The sequence below is a fragment of the Amphiprion ocellaris genome, chromosome 8 (assembly GCF_022539595.1).
Source record: "Amphiprion ocellaris isolate individual 3 ecotype Okinawa chromosome 8, ASM2253959v1, whole genome shotgun sequence".
In the NCBI taxonomy this organism is placed as follows: domain Eukaryota; kingdom Metazoa; phylum Chordata; class Actinopteri; family Pomacentridae; genus Amphiprion; species Amphiprion ocellaris.
The window spans coordinates 14,013,113-14,028,315 of NC_072773.1; the positions used below are offsets into that span (position 1 = coordinate 14,013,113).

The 15,203-nt window shown below is 40.4% G+C and overlaps 1 protein-coding gene across 3 annotated transcripts in view; it reads left to right on the forward strand.

Annotated features, from left to right (window-relative positions):
* Positions 1-15,203, forward strand: part of chchd6a (coiled-coil-helix-coiled-coil-helix domain containing 6a) — a 105,560-nt gene that overhangs the window by 43,455 nt on the left and 46,902 nt on the right. For all 3 annotated transcript variants that reach the window (XM_055013212.1, XM_055013211.1, XM_055013213.1), the window contains one exon: positions 14,107-14,177. In XM_055013212.1, the coding sequence (XP_054869187.1) occupies positions 14,107-14,177 (71 nt within the window). The remainder of the gene's footprint in view (positions 1-14,106; positions 14,178-15,203) is intronic.

Below are 15,203 nucleotides of genomic sequence, written 5' to 3' on the forward strand. Positions count from 1 at the left end.
CAACCTGATGTCTTTGTAGGCTTCAGAAAATCGTTGTTTTTTTTTTCCCCAGGTCCCAATGCCATAGAGTCCATAGAGATGTGTTACGATCCAACCTCTAGGGTCAGCTGGACGCAACAAAATAACCAGATGTAATTGATTCAAGTAAAGGAATTTATTGCTCAGTAGCAAATAAACACAAAAGTGATCACAAAGAGTGGGCTGCACAGTGGTGTAGTGGTTAGCACTTTCGCCTTGCAGCGAGAAGATCCCTGGTTCGCATCCCGGCTTTCCCGGGATCTTTCTGCATGGAGTTTACATGTTCTCCCTGTGCATACGTGGGTTTTCTCCGGGTACTCCAGCTTCCTCCCACAGTCCAAAAATATGCTGAGGTTAATTGATCATTCTAAATTGCCCGTAGGTGTGAATGTGAGAGTGATTGTTTGTCTTTGTGTGTGGCCCTGCGACAGACTGGCGACCTGTCTAGGGTGTCCCCTGCCTTTGCCCGAGTCAGCTGGGATAGGCTCCAGCCCCCCCCCCCCGACCCTAGTAAGGATTAAGCGGTGTATAGATAATGGATGGATGGATGGGTGGGTGATCACAAAGAAGAACACGGCTGGTGGATGTTGCTAAATCAAAGAACATAATAAAACCAAATGTAGGCTAACAGAGTTCACAAAACTAAATACAAACAAATAAACTCCCTAGCCAAACCGAATCACAACAACAACAGAAAGTACAAGCAGTGCATAGAACTAACTAAACAAAACTGGTGCCTCTAAATACAGACATTGAACATGCAGTACACGAAGACTCAAAATACCAAAGGCCTCTTCACGAAGTTGGCTGACTGCTAACTGGAGCCAGGTTCCACTAAGTCTTGAGGCTCTATACCAAATTAGCAGCCGCCAACAGAAGCTTTGAATTGTCCGCAGTCACCCCTCAGTGACTACGGAACCTACGGACCACATACCCAATTACAAACCATACACACAGAGACACCTGGATGAACTGGTCACAAATACCAGCCGTCAAGACTAAGAGTTTTGGTGGCAGATATACACTTGTATGTGGTGATTGCGAGAGTCTTCTGGAAGGAGGAGTCATGGTGGTGGACCAATCTGATGTGTCAGGAGGCGGGGAGGACCAGGGCTGGGAGGAGGTCTGGTGCTCCAAGCTAATCACTCCTCACGAGTGCCAGGTGTAATCTGGAGCTCAGTCTTAGGCCAGGTGTAATCAATCACCTCCCCACTAGCCGTCCAGAAATAGAAGCTGTACAAAGTCCATTTCCAAACACATGGACACCACAGGCCGTAACAGATGGAGCTGGTAATTTAAACCTTCTCTGATTGGTAGATTACAGTTGAGTTTAGCATTTGTCTGGAGCTAGCGAACAAGCCATTCTTCCTGAATGATTTTTTCATCTCTTGGAATTTAGACTTCCCATACATAACTCATATTTGCGTGAATGATTGTGAGCTTACCTTGTTTTCTGAACATATTCCTGCTAATTTCAACTATTTTAAAAGAACAGGAGTCGGTTATTAAGAACAGTTTTCATAGTTCTCAGATTACATCAGACGTTTATTCTGGTTTTGAACTGCGGCTGTTTGAAATGTATGCATCCTATCATGTGTTCTTTGTTTGGTACATCAGAATTTAACTAGAATGTATTTAGCTTTTGGGAAGAATGATACTGAAATATGGCACTACTTCTTGGATTTTAATATCAATTTACAATGTGCATCTAAACCCATTGTTTTAACTTTGTCTAGTCAGTAACTGCCCCAACACATGGACATGGCCACACATTGAACTTTGTATTGAATGCATTATGTGTCTCCCTGTCACTTTCAATGAAACCTGTGATTATCAGCCTGTAATAATTGACATTGCTATTTAATGTCAAACTTTTAAACTCCACGCTCGGACTGGTCTTGACAGAGTTAATTCTATGACCACTAACCAGTTCTACATTGCTTTTAGCAACTTCCTGTTGTACACGGCAGAGACACTATCTTCTGAGTCGACTACTAGGGAGATTATTGCACTCTTTAATTCCACCTGCAATGATATTTTAAATGTTGTTGCTCCATTTAGTGCTAAATGCTCCATAATTAAAACTAAACCCTGATTTAATGATGTCAACTTTTAGGGTTCTCTTTGTGCCTATCACAAAGCAGTAAACGTTTTTGACACTATTTTTCCAACACGGCAGCAAGAAAATGTTACAGGCCACCATTTTTATTTGGTTTAATCAATTCTGTCATTAATCCTACTTATAGTTAATACATTGATCTGTTATTGGAAACCATTTGCCACCTATATAGCCCTCCTGTCTGCCTGAATGTGCTCCATCTGTTTGAACCTGTAACTTTCACCCAGTTGAAAGATACAGTGCCTACTTCTTGCACTTTGAATATTAAACCACCTCATCTCTTTAAAATGATACAATTGGGCCAAATGCTGTTACTTTAATCGTGTTGTAGTTCAGCCTTTGCTTAACAAAAAAAAAACAAAAAAAAAAAAAAATAACATTTAGCAATCTATCTAATCTAATTTCAGGCCCGTTTCCAAGCGATTACTTTTGTTGAAGATCATATGTTAGGTTTTTCTCCTAAAACTGCAACCTGTACAAACTGAAAATGAGATCTTTGAAAACTTCCAGTATCAATTTGAACTGCCCCATAGCACAGTGTCTACTCTTTCAAGGGTTTTCAGCGATGTTTTATGAACACTCCGAGGGATTCGTACTACACTTGTGGTACAAGACTTAACTACCATGCTCTCCATTCCATATCCATTCATAGTCCTGTTATTTTATCGATATACCTCCTACTTTATCCCACACATCGAAAATATAACAAAAATAGGTTTTTATCACCTTAAGAATTTAGCAAGAGTCTGCCCATTTCTCTCTCAGGCCAGCACGGAGGTGCTAATGCATGCTTTTGTCACTTGTTGTTTAGATTACTGTAATTCCCTGCTCTCTGGTCTTCCCAAAAAGAGTATTTTAAATCTACAATTATTGCAAAACTCAGCTGCTCGCGTGCTGACAAAGACCAGAGGGCGGGAACACAGTTACACCAGTTTTAAAATCGCTGCATTGGCTCCCTGTCTGCTTCAGGATCGATTTTAAGGTTCTTTTCTTAGTTTTTAAGTCTTAATGGCCTTGTGCCCTCTTATTTATCTGATCATCTTTTTGCATATCGACCCTCGTGGATCCTGAGGTCCTCTGGCACCGGCCTTTTATCCATACCGAAAGCCAAAACTATAACCCACGATGAGGCGGCATTTAGCCATTATGGCCCCTGCCTGTGGAAAAGCCTGCCGGAGAACCTCAGGACTGCAGAGACTGTCGATGTATTTAAAAGAAGGTTAAAGACGCACCTTTTTAATCAGGCTTTTAACTGACCTTTTAAATTCTTCCTATGTCCTTGTCGTTATTTATTTATCTTATGTATTTTTACTCTTTTAACTTTTCACCCTTTTACATCTGTTATACTTTAAAGTTTTAGTTTTTTAACTCCAGTGTCTCCTCAGAGGGGGTCCTCCACACTGGGGGCCGTATCCGCTCTGCTGCTGGGAGTGCTGGCCGTGGGTCCCTTCTGCCTGGCTGATTGGGGGGCTCCCCACCTCGGTGTGGGGGTCCCCCTGTCTGTCGGGCTCTGGGGATCGGGGGGTCCGGGTGCTGGCGCCCCCAGCGGTCATGGCCTCCGACTCCTCCCAATGTGGACGGTCCCAGTGGAGGCGTTTTCCACAGTCGTCAGTGCCATGCCGTGTCTCCCTACTGTCAGTGGTGAGAGTATGTGTGCATGTGTAGTTGTGTGTATGTATGGAAGGAGGAGGGGATGGGTTTTCTTGTTTTTAATGTTTTTATATGTTGTAAAGCACTTTGTGTTACATTTTAATTGTGTGCAAAGTGCTATATAAATAATGTTTGATTGATTGATTGATTGATACTTTTAGTGTATATCTTTAAAAAATACAAATCCTTCTTCCCTGTTATTTGGATCATACCAATTTTACTTACTACTGAAGTTCAGCTGCATATCCTCCCAGCAGCCCCTTTTACACTGCTTGGAGGACCAAAAAAGGAAGTAAATTTCCTTAAAATCAATGTCAGCAAAACTGAGGCCATTTTATTGGTCAAACAGGCAAAGGCAAACAGAAAAGTTTTCTTGATTTGAAAGAACCAAGAGTAACAGGAGACCAGCAGTTTTCTACAAGTTTTTTCAAGGTATGTTGTGCTGCCTCTCTCTGTTTTGTTGTGACTTTGGAGACAGAAAGTAGACGTGTCCCAGATGACCTGGGAGGTCTTGCTGGTTCATAATGTAGCAGCAGATCAGAAATGTATTCTAGCTCGAAATCATTCAGTGCTTTATAAACTAACAGTAATATTGTAAAATCAGTCTTGTAGCAGACAAGAATCCAGTGTGAAGACCTGAGAACTGAGTGATAGGATCCACTTTTCTGGTCCTAATGAGGACATGAGCAGCAGCATTCTGAATCAACTGCACCTGTCTGATTTTATAGAGAGACCTGTGAAGACACTGTCAATGAACTATCACTTACCTCATTTCCTTAAGTAGGAAAAAAACACACTGCTGGTTGGTAAATTCATTATTGTATACTATATGGGGAATATAAGTATAGCATTGCAATGGGGAAGAGACCTCACTCCTGTCTTGCCAAAAACAATCAAGAAAGACAGCTTTGTAAACCATGATAGTTAACATGCACTCTTTTCTTGTCGACTCAGTATGGATAAATTTTAAGTTTAAATCTTAAGGTATAGTTTTCCATACCGTGTAAAAATTCAAGTCTTACATTCCTTAGACAGAACAGCTTCCTAGACATGAGACTAAAACTTGTCCTTAGAGGGACCTGTGACCACGGTTACATTTCATACATTTTCACAAGTAGCCTGTTCTGACTGAAACACTAAACCTGACAGGGCCTGAGATCTGTATTTTTGACTCTTAGTGTTCAACAGACTCATCTCACAGTACTATAAGGAGCAGTCAATCTGTCACTCTGAACACAAAAAATTAGTTTCTCTGACAATGACTAAACATATCAACAAAGTGTTATGAATAGAAGACTAACAGATGATTGGGGGTGTTTCTGAGTCCCATCAATTCCCGCCGCCTGCTACATATGTAGGTCATGCGATTCGGTATTCGTACATAACGTACACATGCCTGTGTGCAACGCAAGGTAATTTTTTATTAACGATTTCATCTGTTGGAAATGATACAAAGACTAAGCAGCCTTGGCGGAGTACTGCGCTGTCTTTGCTTTTCTTGTTTACATTTTAGGACTATGCTGTAGATAATATATTCCTTCATATGTCGTCATAGAATAGTTCATTGGTGTGTGTGAGTTGGTTCAGCACAGATAACGGAGAAACTGTAAATGGTGGAAAACTGCAGGAGTATATGCAGTGTGTGTACGTGTGTGTGTAGAGGTGGTAAAGCTTTTTGAAATTCAGAAGAAAAGGAGTGTAGAAAATATGTTGAATAGAAGGAAGAGGAACATGGTGACAATTAAGTGTTAGTATAAGAGATGTGCTAGACTGAAGATTGTAGCTGATGGAAAAGAACCTCTGTAAATGTGTTAATTCACTAGTGTCATGGCAACCAAAAATGGCACATTTATTTGTCCCTTTTGAGTAAGATAAAAGGATAATTCATGTTAAAATGCTTATAATAGTGATACTTCAAATGTGTGGGCTAAAAACGCAAAATGATATTAACCTGCTCATATCCAGAAAAGAAGTCACACGGTATATAGCCTGTTCACAGTCAGTGACATCTCCTCTCTTTGTTTACTCTATCTGATTCATCTTTTTAGGACCTTTTTGTTAAAAATTCATCCTGAGGCTATATGTTCCGTGTAAGCTGTGGATAGGAATGAAAAACATGCATGCAGCATTTTACTACACATAAAACGGTGTTCCTAAACAATAGTATGTGCAGTGCATTTTAAATCTGAAGTACACATAATGCTGTAGACACAGTTTACATTGACAAGATGAAATCTTTAAAATGAGATGAACTCTAAACATGAACCATTATTTGTCAGTCAGTTTACCTGATTGTGAGCTCTGTAAAATGACTGTCAAAGGTAATACACTAAATTTTGATTAATTACTTCCATTATTAACCTTTCTTTTCTTTTTTTTTTTTTTTAAGCATTTTTAATATACAGTCATGGAAAACATTATTAGACCACCCTTGTTTTCTTCATTTTCTTGTTATCTTAATGCCTGGTACAACTAAAGGTACATTTATTTGGACAAAAATAATGATAACAACAAAAATAGGTCATAAGAGTTTAATTGAAGAGCTGACATCTAGCCATTTTCCATGGTTTTCTCGATAATGACCAAAATCACTTAAGCTCTTACATAGATAGCTATGCCATTGTACTGCCAAAAACAGTTTTTAGGTATTCGTTTCTTTTCTGTCTGTCTTAGTCACATGATCCACACAGGAGTTCGTACTTAATTGCATAACCATTGTTTCTGATGACTGCAGCCATGTGTCTTGTCATGCTCTCCACCAGCTTCTGACATTGTTCTGCTGTCACAGCAGCCCATTCCTGTTGCACAAATTCAAGCAAATTTGCTTTGTTTTTGGGCTTATGTTCTGGTTCTCCATCCAGGCTTTAACTGACCTTGCCATGTGACAAGGGGCATTGTCTTGTTGGAAAATCCAGTCATTCGAGGCAGGAAAGAGTTTTCCAGCTGATGGAAGAAGACTGTTTTCAAAAGTAGCCCTGTGCATGACCTGGTTCATTCTCCCTTCACACAGTTGCATTTGCCCTGTTCCACCCAGACTGAAACAACCCCAGATCGTCATAGATCCAAGCCTTTACTGTAGGGGCAAGACAGTCTGGTTTGTAGGCTTCTCCAGGCTTCATCCTAACCAGTAAGTTGGCTGGAGTGGGCATCAACTGAAAATTGGATTCATCACTGAAGAGAACCTTAGCCCAATCATCAACAGTCCAATCCTTGTGATCCCCAGCAAAGAGTAACTAGGCTTTCCTCTGCCTTTCGTTGATGAAGGGCTTCTTCTGTGCCCTGTGTGACTTCAGACGAGCTTCAAGAAGTTGATTTTGAACTGTCCTTGCCGTACAAGTCACATTTCTCCACAGTGCCGACTCATTTTTTAGGTCCCTGGAGGTCTGACGATGATGGCTGCACAGTCATCCTGTGGGGTAGAAAGACGTTTCCTGCCGCGACCAGGTAGCAATTTGGTAGTACCATGTTTGGCTTGTTTTTTCTTTGTGTAATGAACAGCTATCTTGGAGAGCTTCAGTTTTCTTCGCTACCTGTATCTCACTTATGCCAATTTCCAGCGATGCCAAGATGGCTGCCTTTGTGGCTTCACAAAGTTCTTTTGTTTAGGGCATTATGTGAGAGCTGACAACTTCTGAGTCGTGCTAAGGCTTGAATATAAGCAGGAAACCACTCTAGGTCTTTGCATGTGCAGTGTTGCTTATGACAAGAAATGGCCTCTTCTATACCCTGGGAATATAGTTAAGCTTAAGCATGTCAAATGGGACATAAAATATTACGTAATCAGCTGCATTTTTTGCTGTGTTCATTGTGCTCTTCAGGTAATATACTTTTAGTGGTACCAGGCATTAAAATGAACAAGAAATTGAAGAAAACAAGAGTGGTCTAATCATATTTTTCCATGACTGTATAATGTTATCATTACTCCGCTAAGGAACGTGGTGGAGGTATGTGACAATCGGCATTGGTTTGTCTGTGTGTCTGTCTGTTACCAACATTACTCAAAAACGGATTTGTATGAAATTTTCAGGGAAGGTCAGAAATGACACAAGGACCAAGTGATTAGATTTTGGCAGTGATACAACTTATAATTGGGATCCACAGATTTGAACACTACGTCAGCACTACGTCATCTGCCTGCTGACGATCACATGATTGCGATCATAATACAAATTGACCACTTCAGACTTATCAGGACTTATCGGAACATATCTGTCGGAAATGATACAAGGAACAATTGATTAAATTGTGTCTGCCTTTTCAGTATCAGCAAATTAGATTCATGGAGCAAATGCACAGAAACAATACAATAATGCCTCAAATGTATAGTCACGCTGACAAAACACTGCATCCCATAGAAACTGTTAGCTTTTTTTTTTCGCATTTGGAGAAGCAACTATTTGATCCATTTTGAAACTATGTTTACAAATGATATACCTGAACAACACAGCAAGCAAAATAAGCCTGTTCTTTTATTCAACAAAAAATGCATATACTGCTGCTACCTAAGGATTTTTCTGTGACACACCCCCTATACAGATCAAATTTGTGCAACAGCTGTAAAAGTTACCCTTTTCTCTGCGACTTTTACATCAAGTGATCTGCTCTTAGGCTAGTTTTGTTGATCTGTTTTGTAATTATAAAACTGACTGCCTGTACAGTGACGCGGTGGTTAGCGCTGTTGCCTCACGGCTAGAGGATTCCCGGGTCATGTCCTGGCCTGGGCCTGGGATCTTTCTGCTTGGAGTTTACATGTTGTCCTTGTGCGTGTGTGGGTTTTCTGTGGGTTCTCCAGCTTCCTCCCATAGTCCAAAAACATGCTGAGGTTAACTGGTGATTCTAAATTGTCCATAGGCATGGACTTGAGTATGAGTGTTTGTCTCTATATGTAACCCTGTGATAGACTGGAGACCTGTCCAGGATGTCCCCTGCCTTCACCCTAAATCATCTGGGATAGACTGCAGCACCCCTACGACACTAATGGGAATTAGTTGGTGTAGCATATGGATGAATGGACAAAAATGACTCAGAATATCTGTGTAATGCGTTTGTTTGTACAGTGCCTTTTTCCATAGCCACTGTTTCAGAAAGAATGAAATGTTTGTTCTACAAATATGTTGAAAAAGTCAACAGTTTCCATGGGACATACTTACATTTTTAAATAACTGTAAATAGACAGTCTCCAACCTGTAGGTGTGTTCAGCATTAAGGAAGTCTCTTAGTGTGATTAAATGAGGAATGCCATTAATGCCATTCTTACAGTGTCTGCTGTCCATAGCTTCTTTATACTGTATGGACAGCTTCTCATCTAGTTCGTTAAATCCCCACAGCCAACGGAAGCAGCAGGACGGATATGTTGATAAATCTGCAGCCTCTGAATCAAGATACCACACTAGAGCACAGTGCCAATATGAACAATCGTCCACTGTGTTGATGTTAGTTAAATCACAATGAAATGCCACCAGGCTGCTACAAAATAACCACACAAACCTTTTACTCACTTAAGATACGTATTATGCCTTTTCATGCGAGAAAGGCCGAATTACCAGAGTTTAACAATCCAAACATTTGATAAAATATCAACAGTTCATGTTCTCTTCTTGACATTCATTACTCATAAAACAGTGCTGTCTTAAATGTGAGACTTGGAGGGTGTAAATGGAGAAACCCACATTATGCACACCCAATAACTGACACTGTTTCAATTAAAGTAGGACCTTTAGTGCTTTTTGAAGTTTTCATTTCTTTATATGCACTTACAGCCTCAGATCTAATGACCAGCTCTATTATTAATAGCACAGTTACTTCACCTGTAAGATTTTAAGGTAACTATCCACAGTTTAGAAGTCATGGTGTTACCTGGACTGTGTGGAAGACATTTGCCAGTTGTGGTCAGTTGCTTGGCATCCATCACTTTCCCCCTAGGAGGAAAACAAGGCATTATTTAATGTTCCCTTGCTCCCCCTCACACTTCTACCACAGGCACATTTGAATGTATAGAATACCCCTCTTTCATTAATAATTTATGTCTTGTTGGTGTTTTTCACAAAAGAACTTTCCATAGCTGTTTAGGCTGGTTGGCTACACATACCCACACACAAAGACAAAAACAACTTGAAGTAGTCAGGGCAAATGGTCCCTCCACCCCTTTATCTTGTCTCTCGCCTTCGTGCCTCCTTCTGCTGCTTCTTTATTCTTCTTTTGCTTCCCTTCTGGCCTTTTCTCTCTTTTCTTCCCTCACTTACTTCCCTCCCAAGCTGGTATAGTTTGCTGGTTAAATATTTGGGGGGGATACCGGGTGCTGGAAGGCCTAAGCTAGGAGGATCAGCAGAGGAGAGGCTGCAGTTGTTGTGGATTAGCTGCTTGTTTTATCATAATACCACTGCCTGCTTGCTTGGGATTTGGTGCTCACCGGGCAAGCTGCAAAGTCAGAAATCACGATTTCTTAAATGTATGAGTAATGCAACTCATCACTGCTGAGCTTTAGTTCCACTGAAAGAGGCTGGAATTGCAAAACATTCCTCAGGATGAATCCAACCTCACAACTTTTCCATTATGTTTTAGGTTTTATGTTCAGGGAATTTTAATGAATTGACGTTATTTGTTAAAATCTGAGTTGGACACAAAATGGAAATGAGAAAGACGGGACAAAAGGAAGCTAGACTACTAGAAAGTAAAGAGGGGTTGCTTAAAATCTGTGATAAATTTAATGGCTGGTATGTTGAATGTATGTTAACAGTACAGAAAATTATTATTGAAGATATTCTGTCAAAAAAAGATTAATAAAATGATATAGTAGAAGTTTCCTTTTAATGGTGCATTAAAACATTTATACAGAAAATCAAGCTGTATGCGTCATTTAATTGGACTCATTTCTTCAAAAATAAATCCATAGCAATCATTTAAATAGTGATCACATCTTTTTATGTCCCGTTTTATTTGTCAAATGTCCTTATACATATACTCAAAAGGTCTCTGCACCTCTGCATTACCACAGAGTAAAAACACGAAATATGTGGTTGTCAGACAGTAGCACGTTTTGTTCAGGACTTGCGGCACTCAGGTGCTGCATTGGACAAAAAGGTGTTCCGCATGAAGCTGCTTCTCAAAATCGGATCCTCCAACACTGTTTGCCTGTTGTACAACATGCTTCTAAATGCATCTTTAAAAACAAAAATGTACAAATCCGTGTCTGTTTGTATGTCCGATCTTCGCCAACTGTTCATTCAATCTACTTTAAACTTGGCAGAGATATTACTGGGGATTTAAGGAAATGCAGTGAGCATGAAGTTGTCTTGATAACCTGTTTTTTGGGGTGTGTTTTTTTCTGCAGTCGTTAAATTGTCGTGTTGCTAACTAAAATCACCAAGTGTCAATGTAAATGTCATGTCATGTTGTCACCTAGTGATAAGGGCATCAAGGGCAAACATATGTCATGAGTAGAGATCAACCGATATGGATTTTTCAGGACCGATACCGCTTATTAGTAGTTAGAGGAGGCTGATAACCGATATTTGGAGCCGATATTCATTTGCAGTAAAAGTGTAAAAATTGGCGTAAAAAATTTTGAATAATGCAAACACTGAACTTTGTTTAAATGCCTAAAGCATGTTTATTTAATCAAACAAATAGAAAATAATAGCTCCAAAAGTACATGGCTTTCGTAGACTCAGAAGCATCTCTTATAAAGTTGAATAAAAGCTTAAATAAATAGCTCCCTGAAATTTTTCCACAGTAAATAAAGTAAAATTTAAATATCACTATAATGACTTATCTTTTTTTTTAACCCTTAGGAATCTGGGGGGACAATTTGACTGAGGTCCATTTTTGACAAATTTTGATGTTACCTATATATTTCACCTTAATAACTGTTGATCTTGCTTTGCTTGGTGTCTTTTTTTTCAGCACAACCTCACCTGTGTGATTCTACAATTATTTATACATTTTTGATATAATGTATGAACACGCTTGACCTAAAATTGCAGAAAAAATACAAAGTCCGAGTAGGAAAAAGATTTTTTTTGCTGTGGACACCATAAACATGTGTAAAGAATCCTTTTCACAACTTAAAATGCAAATATGAATTGTTTATGTCATAAAATAATGTGCAAATTTAGCAGTCAACACAGTTATATACCACTATTTGCACTAAAATGCAGGAAATTTTCAGGCGCTTTTGCACAACTATTTACAAAATCATCAGGAGTCACAATAAAATTTTACATAAATGAATTCATTTTCCAAAAAACTTTTTTCTGTCCACCAGTCTCTACAATGGCAAAAACAATAGCAAACAGGCTTTAGGACCATGGGGAGAATCTGGAGTCCTGGTGTTCTCCATTGCCGGAATACGTTTGTTGTTATTTATTATTATTATTATTATTATTATTATTATTATTATTATTATTATTATTATTATTATTATTATTACTGTTATTATTATTGTTTTACATCTGAAGCAGAGTCTTCATTTTCTGTGCATCTTGTGTCTTCTCTGTGTCTGGCAGAGACAGTGATCTGTGGCCAAAGCCAGTGAAGGACGTGCTGCTCTCTGAGTGGAGCTGAGAGCTGCTCTCCCAAAGAGTTATATCCCCTGACTAAAAAAATGATAGAAAGTTCCAAATCCTCACTTTGGCCATCTCTCCTCTGTGTATTTCTAAAATATTCTACTCTCTTAGTAGTAACACAGAGATGCTCTCACTGGGATCGTGTCTGTTTGGCTGCTCCCAGTCAAAACGTGTCTGTCCCCCAGCCGCTCCCAGTCAGTGTCTCTGTCCCCCAGCCGCTCCCAGTCAAAGTGTCTCTGTCCCCCAGCCGCTCCCAGTCAGTGTCTCTGTCCCCCAGCCGCTCCCAGTCAAAGTGTCTCTGTCCCCCAGCCGCTCCCAGTCAGTGTCTCTGTCCATCCCCCAGCCGCTCCCAGTCAGTGTCTCTGTCTGTCCCCCAGCCGCTCCCAGTCAGTGTCTCTGTCCCCCAGCCGCTCCCAGTCAAAGTGTCTCTGTCCCCCAGCCGCTCCCAGTCAAAGTGTCTCTGTCCCCCAGCCGCTCCCAGTCAGTGTCTCTGTCCATCCCCCAGCCGCTCCCAGTCAGTGTCTCTGTCCCCCAGCCGCTCCCAGTCAAAGTGTCTCTGTCCCCCAGCCGCTCCCAGTCAGTGTCTCTGTCCATCCCCCAGCCGCTCCCAGTCAGTGTCTCTGTCCCCCAGCCGCTCCCAGTCAAAGTGTCTCTGTCCATCCCCCAGCCGCTCCAAGTGTTGAGCGTCTTTGTGCGTCTTTGAGCGTCCTCCCAGCGGGGAGTCTCAGAGCTGTTTGTTTTTCACGTCACTCCCCTGATGTTTCTGTGATTGTTTTTGTCGGCTACAGAAGGCTTCACAGAATCTCTCGTTTAGCCGTTCACCATACAATGACGCACGAAATGCACTCGTCAAAAGTTCGCTCAAAAGTACAGCGTTTATTATTGATCATAACTCTGGTTTTACTTGGCTGATCAACACGATTCAAAAACCGGTAGAAAGTTCAAAATCTGCACTATCGACACAAGTTTAAAGGGAGACTCGTTGACACTTCATCTTCCTGCTTCGTTAGATTACGCAGAGGGTTAAGTAATTCACAGACATGTCGGGAGGTAATACCAGCAGAGCTGCCGCTAATGTTTACTACGTTCTTACGTTGTTCTGCTGCTCACTGTAACGTTAGTAGTAATTGTGAGATGTAGAGCACTAGGATGTTTATTACAATTTCAGAAGAGTTTTCTTCATTTACCTTCAACACGTGTTTTCTCTCTGGAGCTTCTCACATGAGAAACTTTCTCTCTCTCAGTGTGTGTGTGTGTGTGTGTGTGTGTGTGTGTGTGTGTGTGTGTGTGTGTGTGTGTGTGTGTGTGTGTGTGTGTGTGTGTGTGTGTGTGTGTGTGTGTGTGTGAGAGGACAGCTTCTGCTTCGGAGGCTCTGCCTCTGCAGCTTAACCAGTCAGAGGGCTCAGGGTGGATAGTGCTGGAGACAGAAGGCAGGAGAGAGAGAGGCGCAGCTGCATCTGAGCCCAAATAACCCAGTTTTAAATTGATTTCTTCATATCAGCCCGTCTGATTAAAAAAAGGCTGATGCCGATATACGTCAAATTTCCAAATATCGGCGCCGATAATCGGCCCGACCGATAATCGGTCGATCTCTAGTCATGAGATGTGACATCCTGATTGGAGTCATACAAACAATAGCAAAACAAGTATAGTACAAAAAAGTAAGACACACAAATGTGCATATTAGAAACTAAATGTCTCACTTTACTGATGCTAATTATTTGTGTCCTGTTGTTGTTTCTGTTAATGTTGTAGAATTTGGAAAGATACGAGCAGAGCAAAGAGGAATTCCACCACGCTGCGTCCAAGACGGAAGCAAATGTCAGGTGAGACCTACATATAATTCTCACTGTAACCCTAACCTAAACCTGATTCTGAACACAAAACCAGATCTTAACCCTCGAAGCCTTCTCTGAAGGTGTCTCAGAAAGGGATCACTGACCAAAATGTCCCCACTTAAACTCATCCTTACTAAAAAGGATGATACAGATCTTACACACACATGTATACGTACACATGGACAAACTAATTTGCAATCCAAATTAAGAAGGTATTATTCCCAGGAGCCTCTAACAAACACCAACCAACTTACATGTATACATGAGTATGTATACAGTAGATTAAGAAATAGTTCTTGAGAGGGATTTTCTGTTCCTTTGTTTTTTAACCACTTAAATGCATTCTCACAAGTAAACTGGCTGATATGGTAAATGTTATATTTGTCTGCTTTAATTAAGCTGAATTAAACAACACAATGTTTTCCCATCTTCAGTATTCATGTTGGACTAGTAATGAGCCACAGCTGAGCAAAGATAGCTAATTGTTTGTAGCCAAAACACAATTGTAATTCACTTTAAAGAGCAGACTTTGAGTTGCTGGTAACTAACAAGAGCTCTCTAACTGAAAGATGCAAGTATGTATAGGTGAAGACAAAATAACATGAAGACTTCTTCATGCATGTCCTTCACTGTGTTGTTTTTCTAATGGCAGATAACACATTTCAACTTTACATTAATAACAATTACAACTTGGATCTTGTTTTTGTGCATCTAAAGGTAATAAGGGCATCTCGCCCTTTAAGTGCGACACAGCACCATTGCTAAAAGGAAACTGAGAGGTGAAGCCGTCAGAGCTGTACAGCTAATGAACAAAACCCCAGATTAGCCACGTTTAAATTTAAGTGAAAGCAAAAGTAAATGGTGAAACTATTAATGAGAAAAAATACTATAACTGTTAATTTTGTGCTCATATGCTACACAGATATTTCATCCCAATTGGAAAGGCAGTGACAAAAACTTGTTCATTGCTCTGAGACCACCAGAGGAGAACTGTGATCGTACACTAGTTTCTGA